This window comes from Botryllus schlosseri, chromosome 12 (genome assembly GCF_051294905.1).
Source record: "Botryllus schlosseri isolate E-star chromosome 12, Bs_hap1, whole genome shotgun sequence".
Lineage (NCBI taxonomy): Eukaryota > Metazoa > Chordata > Ascidiacea > Stolidobranchia > Styelidae > Botryllus > Botryllus schlosseri.
In genome coordinates this window covers 17661735-17673079 of record NC_137247.1, presented here as the reverse complement: position 1 = coordinate 17673079, position 11345 = coordinate 17661735, and the positions used below count along the sequence as shown (strand labels likewise).

Genomic DNA, 11345 nt, shown 5'->3' with positions numbered 1-11345 from the left:
ATCGAGGAAGCTGGTAAGTCGTCGATGCAGTAGCTTTTCAAAAATTGTTTACAAGGATGGTAGGATGGATATGGGACGGTAGTTGTTGACAAGTTGTTTTATCACGTGACTTGAAAATAGTGACAACCATGGCGACCTCCAATGCATCTGGAAATATCTCCAATGAAATAGAACTGTTGGAAAAATGGACCAGATGTTTAGTAATAAAAGGAATAATCAATTTTAGTAGTTTCATAGGAATTCGATCACATCCTTCAGCTTTGTCGTTCTTGAGTGAGTAAGCTAAAATAATCATTTCCTCTTCTGTGGTCGGAGAGAGAAGTATCGAGTTGGGAACACTGCGAATAGCTTCTGTCGGGGAATCATGGCTTGGCGGCAATTTGGATGCTAGGTTATTACCGATAGAGCAGAAATGTTTATTGAATAACGAGGCTGTGTCGTGAGAATTAGAAGTGGGCACTCCGTGATCATTTGTAATGGTTATTGTCAACGTATTATTTAGCCGAAGGACGATTAATTAGGCTATTGATCGTTTTCCAGGTTTGCTTAGGATTTGGTTGTATTTCTGTGAAACACCTGTTTGTAATACGTCCGTTTTGCTTCTGCTTTGATCCTGGAGAGTGCTTTAGCATACCCTTGGTATTCAATTTTGGATTTATCTGAGCCTGGTGATATCCATGTTCTATGAGGACTATTGCGTTTTTAATGGCCAGGAGAATATTGGCAGTTATAAAAGGTTTCAACAGCAATTTTCTCTTTTTTTCTACTCAGTTTTTGTAGACGCATAACTCGATCGATTAGCAGCTTCACAACTAACAAGAAATGTTCGAATGACTGATTGAAGTTGCTATTGCACAGAGTGGGAAGTTCATTGGATGTGATAAATTGCTCCACATCGTCTGTCAGAAGTTCACATGCTTCAGAATGCATGCTGCGCCGGTATATCGGTTGCATATTATCTTTTTGGAGTTTTTTGACAACTTTACCTGAGCTAGAACAGGGTCGTGATCCGTCATGTCATAGTCTAAAACTATAGGTCTTAAATTGATAATGGAGAGATTGGTGTATATGTGATCAATAATGGTTAAAGAGGTATCTGTGACTCTAGCTAGTGGGTTTTTAAATAATGGATGCAACGCCTTTAGATCGTAGCATAAGGAGATAGTACTGGTGAGACGCTAAATCAGACATTACATTATGTCTGAGGGTGAGGTATATGTATACAGATCCCCCTACAAGTTGTGTTAATCACCCAATAAGGGACCAGGAACAAAGTTTTATTACTATATCTATACTAGATTGTTAGGATGCCTAAAAAAATGCTGAACACCAAGTTTGGCTCGATTCCAACCAGTAGAAGTTAGGTTATAGTCCGGTTATTTCGGAAATGAAAATATTTACAGTGGCAAATTTGCGTTTCCATTTTGAGAAGATCCTGTGATAGCGTTTGGTTAAGGACACCCCTAATTAATTAAATATAACTACGACACTGATTAGCTGAAAATTAGTCATCTTTATTGAGATTGCCTCATTAGAATGATGTTGAAACAATTTGCTGATTAAATACGTTCCACATTGAAATTGGCGGCCGCATGTGCATGATTGTGAATTAGCGCTACGGCATTAGGAGATAGCGATCGGTGAGTCGCTTGACCGCGGCGCTTTTTGGAGGGATGAATATGTCGTACTATACAACTATAGTAATAATTGCCACTCTATTATCCGCAGAAAGCAAAGATAGCCGTCTTGGTTATGTCTAAGATGTCATTACGGTATATGGAAAAAATTCTAAAATATTTCTGTTTTGCATCAGGGTTTTCTTGCATTTCTCATCCTATAAGTCTCCATATTGTTATTGTAAGTGATACCGTCCGTTGGTACATGCTTTCATGTCTTCGAACGTTCGCAGTAATTGATTAAGTGATTTCATGCGTCTCCATACGTAGTCTGAAGTTTGAACTTCCGACGGACACCACAAAGGGTTGAAATTGAACCACTAGTATAGTAGCTAGAATTTTCGTTGATATGTAACGTCTCAGTGGAAGAAGCGTATCATTTCGGTACACGAATAAAGCATCTCTTATTACTGGACTCAAATCAGTAGTCATTACAATTGATACACGGTTCAGATTCGAGTACTCCCACAACCACTATGGTTCTAATGGTTCAGTTCGCGTCTAATGTGAATCAGGCTATATCTCAACGGAGCACAATAAATGCAATCGTCCATACCCGAAATTAGTGCGTGAATCTCAGAATCACGCGCAAACAGAATTCTCCAGGTCCCATTGCAGTTTTGGACAATATAATTTTCAAATGCTTCCGCCATTTATAATTTACTGACATTATTGATTATGAACTGGATAAACGTAGAATTACATTACATCACGTCTATGACAGAATTTAGCTGGTTTAAGAACGGGAATGGAACCCTGTGTTAAACTTGTTTTCACTTTCTTTTCTTCGTTCTTTCATTCCATCCATTGCTGTTTTCGTTCTTTCCGCTTTAACGTCAGAATAGCGCATGTTGTGAATCCAACCAGCACACATGCCATTGCGACACATCGTATTCATCAAACGGTGAACAACGAATTATAAAGAAAATAGTTATTAAACATTGACATGTGTAAAACTTGTAAAAACACATTGGACTTTTTCCTTTTGACTACGTCTTCATTCTGGTTCTCATTCGATCGATTGAGCGAAGTAACATAGGAACTTACTTAGTTTTCAATTTATCAGGACGACGGACTCTATGTTTAATTATACGCTATTAGCATTCTTGTCCTCCGACATCGAGTATGAAAAATGAAACTGGAATTGACCCAATTTACAGTACAACAGAGATCGCCGCTATCAGAACGACGTTTGGGTTGCTTGCAGCGGGAGGTGTTGTCGGAAATCTGCTGATGATACGGACACTGTTAAACTTGAAACGCACAGTATTTTTCGTCAATCTCATCGGGCTTTGTTTTTCCGACTTTCTATCGGCTTGCAACAGCCCGCTGTATGTGGAGGTTCTTCTTTCGGTACAACACTTCAAGCTTCCGAAAATCTTTTGCGGCTTGTCATCGAGTATTGAAATCTGCACATCGATCGCAACAGTCTACCAAGTGCTAGCTTTGACCATGTTCAGATACCGCACCGTAACCAATGCGTCACCGAGAAAAGAAACATCGGAGCGCACAATCAAATCCACCATCGTCTCAGTATGGGTGCTGTCATTGTTGATGATATCACCATATCCGATTGCTGTCGGAGTTACCGAAATTGACAACAGGCTGATATGTGAGATCAGCGATAATGCCACACTGGCGAGGAATCTGGTGGCATTGTCCGTGGCTGCTGGAATTTTCGTTCCAACGCTACTTATAGCCGGATTGTGTATCGCGATTGCAGTGTTCTTATTGGGACGGAAGCCACCTACATCTAGAACATCGGCGAATATATCTCGGCAACGAATGGAGAAGCGAGCTATTAAGCAGCTCGTGGTTGTTGTTGTCAGTTTCCTGATAGCCTACACATTTGACTGTGGAACGAAGATGTTCATGTTCCTCAGAAATGATGGCCAAGTGGCAGATCGCACCACGTTGACATGGACACTGGCGGCTCATGGAGTCATCCGCCTATCGGAATGCCTCAATCCGTTTCTGTACTATTACGGATCGAATGAAATACGGCAGGAAATGAAAAAGATGTGTGGGAAATCAAGCAGCGAGATTACGATTCAAAACAAATAGACGATAGACATCTTTCTAATAACTCATACTCACTCAGTGGTTCTTAACCGGAGTTATGCCTTAGCGACCTAGGCTAGACCTTACAAGGTATTCGGCGTCTGAGTATTGCCGTTGATATTGAGCAGAGTGTAAAACGGGGTTCAATACTTGCTACCGATATTACCCCATTGACAAGTTTTACAGCAGTATAGCCAATCGCTCGGTTTTTATGATACAATAAACATGTAAGAATCAAGATTGACCCCGTACGCCTGCTAATTTTTTACATCAGACAACGATATCAATTTCATTGATTGGTTGAATAAGCATCATTCGCTGACTATACCTACTATACCTACATTCAGTGTATTTCGCTATTGATGTTGTGTGATTGCGGGTCAAGCTCACTACAGATAGTCACTAAATATTCATAAACGGAAAGCTAGATATTTCGAGCAAATTTTTGTAACAAGGCAAGTTAAATTTTTGAGATTGGCAAGGTGCATGCTCGTTTACTGTTGATTTTTGTAGGCCACTAGCGCCATTCATAGAGTGGTCCGAAGTTGAAATGCAAATAATATGAACCGAAGACGTTATTAGGACTTGTAAAATTGTACTATATGAAAAAGGTTCACAGTGCAGAACCTACCAAGGTTCATTTGTGAACGTGAACCGTTAAATTTATAAGGTTCACACACAGAACGGGGACGTCAACCTCACGTTTACACCATCCCTAATAGAAACCAAAGCCGTGCGATTGGGGTGTTGGCTACCTTTTTTTTATATTGGACGATATAGGTAGCAAATATAGAAACCCGGTTTACACTCTGCTCTAAATCAATGTAGCAATATTGAGATGTTGAATACGTTGTCCGGACTGGCCTAGGCCGTTCAGGCGTAAGCTTACATTCCATAGCTAGTGCTCGTCGAACTTGTTAGCAAAGCGACGGGATATATTGATTTTATGGGACTTATTATAGCATTTGCTTGATCCAGCTCATACAGTTGTCAAAGGTCAGCATGTACTTCAACATTATCGCATAATGTGACCTGACTCGTCGCTAGGTAAGGTGTGCACTGAAATATAGGGTTGGAATTAGCAATCTGACGTCAGGTGACGTCATAGGTCAACGTTCGCGTTCGCACAAAACCTTTCAAAAAGGTTCGCGTTCACACGAACCTGAAATTTTCAGGGGTTCGCACCATCCCTAGTAAATAGGCCCCATCGGTAGTCGAATTGTGACTCTTGTGGTGGTACGTCGTGTGCAGTGGCGTACCCGGGGGAGGTTTGGGTTCGAAATCGAAACACCGTCCTTCTGATATGACATTTCTTTCTCCAATATATATAAACTCATTTGTAATTAAGCAATTGGTGTAACGTCGACATAACAATGCAATGACAGTTTACAAGGTGACGTTACACACCGCGCATTTCTGAACTGCTATCTGTAATGAAAAAGCAGAGTCACTGTGATTTTCCATAAATGTTCCTTAAAATGTTCCCGTTTTGTGTGAAAATAATATTTTCATGGTTTTGTTCTTTTAACAGTGTGTTGATCCACAAGTCATATTGTCAGAGGTGGTCATTGGTCAAAGTAGTCAAGAAAGCTACTCAAGTACAAGTAGAAGTAGCGACGAAAAAATCTACTCAGGTACGAGTAGAAGTACTTCTTCCATAAGCAACCTAAAACTACTTCACATAGCAGTAGAATTGACTGACTTAAAATCTACTCAAGTAAGTAAGTAGTTGTTAAAACGATCCTAATTCGTTCACATGGATTGTCAAAAGGTGCAAATTGAGCTATGCGAAAGGTTCCGAGCTCGATTCATATTGATGCATACCAGGAGGTATCCAATTTTCGACAGCATAAGTATTCGTCCACATCATGGGATGAAAATGATAGTATTGATATGGAAATGCGATACTAATCCTCTGTTTTCTCGAACAGCACGTTTTAAAAGATATCATGGTATGGCAGACTCCCCCATATTATAAGGCCCGTAGTTTAGTCGAAGAGCAACACGGAGAAAGTGTATAGGATACGGTGTAAACACTTTGCGCGATTTGTAAACGTTAATAAAAAATATGGTGGGTCGTAAAATGACATATTGTGTTAGCTTTATTACCGGAAATTAAAGACACTTGCTTTTATACTTCAACATGTATGTTAAAAAAACTGAAATTAATTAGAACACAAAGAATATGATACTGGGAATTGAAATTTAAATATAAATGCTACTTCTAAAAGCGGAAAATGTATTTAATGTCTTTAGTCCAGAAAGATTCAAATTCAAAGGTGGTATGCTGAAACAGCTCTAATACTAAAAAAGTCAGAGTCCACTTTTCCAGATTAGCGAACGCCATGGACATGCTAGATTGCGAAACATCAATTTCAAACGTTGTGATGAGCCATATATACTGTGATGAAATATTTCATATGGGCGAAGGGCGACACTGTGGTGTAAACGTAACCACGCCAACCCGTTACCTAAATTATATTCCCCGATACTTTCGTGAAATCATACTGGATATTCCGTATCCACTGCGCGCGAGGCGCGTCGAGAATGTCGGGCTTCACTCGACTTTTATGAAAATTAAATGTTGATACTCCGTGAAAACAGCCCCGAAATTCCTCAGGCTATCTTCCTGATTGGAGGATTGAACTACTTCTACTTGACAAACTGAAAATAGCGAAAAGTAAGTAAGTAGATCACAAAATATTACGAAGTAGAAGTAAAAGCAGAAAAAAAATCAGATCTACTTGAGTAAGTACCAGAAGTAGAGGAAAACTACTTGAGTACTTCGAAAATGTTGAAGTAGCCTACTTCGTTACTGACCACCTCTGGTTGTTTCTGATAAAGATATACTTGATTCATCTGTATCGATATCACATGATAATCTCAGTGCATGCTTGGACATGACAATTATCATAAATCCACATGTGAATGCAAAGTCGTCTCACACATATCTAGTACTTAGTGGCACGCGATCTGTATTGCATTCGAAACATACAACCTGCTTTTCTAGAAGTAATGATAGAATCACGTCTATCATTATGCATCCTGAGTGCACTCAATAGAAGATCCACTTTTCAAGATGGACACTAAACAGTATTGATACCACATTCTAATGCATTTCGCAGCTTGAGTGGTAGATTTGGAAAACAGGCATGGGAATCTCTGCATGCGACTTCTCAAATCGGGAACTGATAATATTCAATGAAAACGTATGTACTGATCCATAGTGAGGTGCAAACATAGATATAACAGGTCCTGCGATTCAGAAGCCATGCTGGTGTTGTATAGTACTGTGATATAAGCCAGAGTATTTCTATAGCACTATTTTGGCTACGCGTGAAGTGCAAGCAGGGTGCGGTCATATGTGGACGCTATTGGTTATAACCTGGCTGTGTCTTATTTGGCATATTCCAAAAATAGCTTATTATTGTCATTTTTCAAAGTTGTTTTTGGCAGTTTTGGCATCGACATGAATTGATATTTGTATCGTCGACTTAATAATGTAAAACGCTTTAGTTTATACTTTTATATCAAACGAAAGCCACAAAACTTTGTGTCATCAAACAGTGAGAGTAAAAACCGAATTGACAACGGTGTTGGAGAGTCAATTCGTCCAATATAAAACCGACTGCTTCTGCAATATCTAATCCGAATAGTCGATTTGATATGCGTGCATAACTACCTTCATTCACACAGATAACAATAACACTTATGATGTCAATTCAAAGTCGTTGCTGACATATTTGAATCACTCGCTAACCAACGGTAAAAAATAACGAGTGGCTTTAACATTCAATATAATATAAAAAATATCCAACGGACAAACTAAAGGACTGAATGTTTTCAGGTCTGTGTATGGTACGAATTGATGGGGGTTACTTCTTGGCGACTAAGGCATTTTGCACTGTGTAAGTGTGTCTGTGTATGTTCAATTGTTCATTGATGAAACTATACCATATTGTCCAGCGGGACACAGTCTATCACTGATTGCACCATATGCCGACATTTTCAGTAACAAGTTGAAAGTAAATTAAATTATATATACGCATTGACTTACATGCAGCGTGGTTAGGGCGTGTCGGCTACATAAGGTAACAAAATGCACGTGCGGCGACAATAGGTAAATGCATAGTCATTGAGCTATACATACCTATTGCCGGATATCATTTATTACCCGAGTTTATCAATCCACAGTAGATCGTAAATCTAGATTTCAGTACTCGACTTTTTGGTCTCGACCCTAAGATTTTCGTTCGCATTACATAGATCCCTTCGACGGTGGAACGCGGTCTTCTAAAGGGTTCACAGACCTCAATCAGGAATTTAGCGTTACACACTTGTTTTTTCGCTTCATGCGTACTCATTTCAAGACTTGTTGACATTTCCGTCGAAAACGTTCATAAATATCTATATTTTCAAAAATCCCTGTTTTTGATATTTTAATTTTTTTTGCAGTTTTGGCATTTGGTTCCCGAAATACCAAAAATAAGACGGCCTGGTTATAACCAACTCAGAAAGTCAACGCTATGAGACGATTTGAGGGGGAAATAGCATAATATATAATTCGAAATGTAATTTTTGAAACTGACGATGGTTGCGCTTGCGGTCAGACCATCTTTACGTACACTGACAAATTGTACATAAGGATAAATAATCACCCATGAGCTCATGCTATGAGTTCTAATGTCGACAACTTGATGACGCACCTCATACTAGCAAATATCGAGGTTACTCATTGTGATAATGAGCATTTACAAATCTATATAAGCCACTGGTAGCTGCTATCGGCCCCTATCAAACCCCATTACCATCTTTGCAGGTGTCATAAGTTGAAATTGCTATGGAATGCATGCCTTATTAATCAAATATCTGTACAATTCCTCTTCAAAATTCTATAATACTTTGCAGCACACCTGTGAATCGATAGCGGCAAACAGGTTGGGGGCCATTCATTTTTCTTGTTTATTAGGTTCAAAATATTGCTAGTAGTGATTAGATAGTGCGAGTGACATAATGTAAGACCATTCTTTTTTTTCAATTTATCCGACGAACAACTATGTGTCTAGTATGGTAAATAAAACTAGAATTGACCCGGTGTACAATATAGTGCAGCTCGCCGCTATCAGAACGCCGTTTCGGTTGCTTGCAGTAGGGGGCATTCCCACCGGGCTTTGCTTTTCCGACTTGCTTTCGGCATGTAACAGCCCGCTGTTTGTGGAGGTTGTAGTATCAGCAAAAGACTCTAACCTACCGAATTTTTTTTACGGCTTGTCAACTGCTGTTGAAATCGGCACATCGTTCGCAACAGTCTACCAAGTGTTGGCTTTGACTGTTCAGATTCCACAGCATAGTTCGTGCTGTGTCATCGAGAAGCGAAAAATCTCACCATAGATGCACCTCCACCGTCGTCTCATTATGGATTCTATCATTGTTGCTGATATCACCCTATCCATTCGCTGTCGGGACGTTCAAAGTTGGTAATAGGCTTAAATGTGATATCATGGAACATGCCACAATGGCGAAAAAGCTGGTTGCATTCTCAACGATTGCAGGAATTTTCCTTCCAACGTTGGTGATATGGATTGTGCATCGCTATTACGGTCTTCTTGTTAAGACGAGAGCGACCTGTAACTGCACCGTCGACTGACCAATCTCGGAAGCGAATGGAGAAACGAGCTGTGAATCAGCTTGTGATCGTTGTTGCCAGCTTCCTGGTAGCATACACATTCGACTGTGCAACGAAGATCTTCATGTTCCTCAAACGTGATGTTGTACCGACACACTACAACATGGAAATATTTGCTTTGGTAGCTCATGGAGTACTCCGCCTCTCGGAATGCCTCAATGCGTTTCTCTAGTACTATGCCGCTCCTGGAAATGTGACTGGAGCGCAATATCGTAACAAGATGTTATTACAGGCGGTTGAGTCGGGTAGATCTTGGGTAACTGCTTCAACTGTATCCACGCCATCGTCGAATGCATCTCGGAGACGAAAGGAGGACCAAGCTAATAATCAGCTTGTGATCGTTGTTGTCAGCTTTCTGGTAGCCTCCCTCCACGGTCGACTGTGCCGCGAAGATCTTCATGCTTTTCAACTGTGATGAAGAGTTGACCGATTGAAGCTCGATAACATTGGCTTTGACAGCTCGTGGAGTACTCTATCTTTCGAAATGCTGCAGCCGGGTTCTCTACTACTACGACTCGAATCAAATATGACGGGAAATGAACGAACTACCTGGACGCCATATACTCATGCTCACTGTCCTTATCTATTCCCAATGAACTCTTAACTAATCGAGTTTTTCATATCGGCTTACTATATACCAGTGGTCGTGAACCTATGGCTCGCGAGCCATATATGGCTCTTTGCCAAATATTTATTTTCGTACTGAATTTGTCAATATTGCAGCGACTTGTTGGTAAATTTTCATGACGGCCAGAATAATTATTCTCGTGGCAGGATAAACATGTCTTTGAGAGGTAAAGACAATGCCGTCTTTAGGTTTAGGGGCTCGAACCCCCTCTGTTTAGAATCATCAAATTTAGGTTACTGTCGTGCCGGCGGCCAATATCACTCGCGAATTCTATGTACCCGACTCCAAATCTTGGATTGTGCGATACGTTGATTAATCAAAGAGCATAGCAGACATGTCGATGCCCATTTCAAAACGCAGTTTTCAAATACACATCGTCTTCTTGATCTACAGCGCGAAATGAACTGTTCTGGATGGGACATTCACAATCACAAACTCAAATTACAAACAACGCCATAGCTATCCACGTTCTTGATTGGTAAGTATAGCTCTGTGTTTGAAGAGCTTCTTGGAGGTACAGAACTTCAATATACAATTAAATAGTATATTCATATTGAAATGAACCCGAATATTTTCGGCTGACACTCGTCAGGGGTAATCGTCAGCAACTAGTAGAGAATTGGAAAGAACATTGTATATCAACAATCGTATCACAAAATGGTGACGTCATATTTTGTGATACGATTGTTGATATACAATGTTCTTTCCAATTCTCTACTAGTTGCTGACGATTACCCCTGACGAGTGTCAGCCGAAAATATTCGGGTTCATTTCAATATGAATATACTATTTAATAGCTCTGTGTAGTACCGGCGATAAAATGTATGCGTGTAGCGCAACGTTATGTTACCGCCAAATAGTTTGAGAATTGAGAAATCGAGTAAGTATTTAGATCAGGGGTTCTCAACTTCCCTCGTATAACGGGCCGCATTGTAACAACAAAAGACGCCGCGGGCCGCATAACATTATCGCCACGTATTTGTGGGCTACTATTAAATTTAGGCTACTGTAGCCTATTTACCAGTCTTATACGGAAATTTAGTACATTTTAATGCTTTCTAAAGCAATAATGTTTGCAGTTGCTGTTTTTTTTGTGTGTGACAATATCTATCTTTCAGCCGCGCAAGTAAATCCCTTCATGGAGCGTGCGCATAGCATTCGTTGCAAGTCGGTATATGCACCTCCAAACCATTCCACCATAGAATCAACCTCTGTTTCAATGCGTGAGCGAGCAAGTATAAAATTACGTTCAGATTACGTTATTCGTTACAGAGGCCATTATCACTATTAGCTC

The 11345-nt window shown here is 40.1% G+C and overlaps 2 protein-coding genes across 2 annotated transcripts in view; both read left to right on the top strand.

The window, feature by feature from the left end:
• The first annotated feature begins 551 nt into the window (after positions 1–551).
• LOC145452768 (afadin-like) overlaps positions 552–11345 on the top strand; it is a 259770-nt gene continuing 248976 nt past the window's right edge. The window contains exon 1 of the mRNA XM_080330919.1: positions 552–567. The gene's annotated coding sequence lies outside the window, so the exon portion shown is untranslated. The remainder of the gene's footprint in view (positions 568–11345) is intronic.
• LOC145452737 (growth hormone secretagogue receptor type 1-like) lies at positions 2802–3740 on the top strand. The gene has a single exon (XM_080330893.1). It carries the CDS (start codon positions 2802–2804, stop codon positions 3738–3740), a length of 939 nt encoding a protein of 312 aa, XP_080187019.1.

Bases quoted from the DNA above. Each gene is read 5' to 3' on its own strand.
- LOC145452737 (XM_080330893.1), top strand. From the start codon at position 2,802: ATGAAAAATGAAACTGGAATTGACCCAATTTACAGTACAACAGAGATC.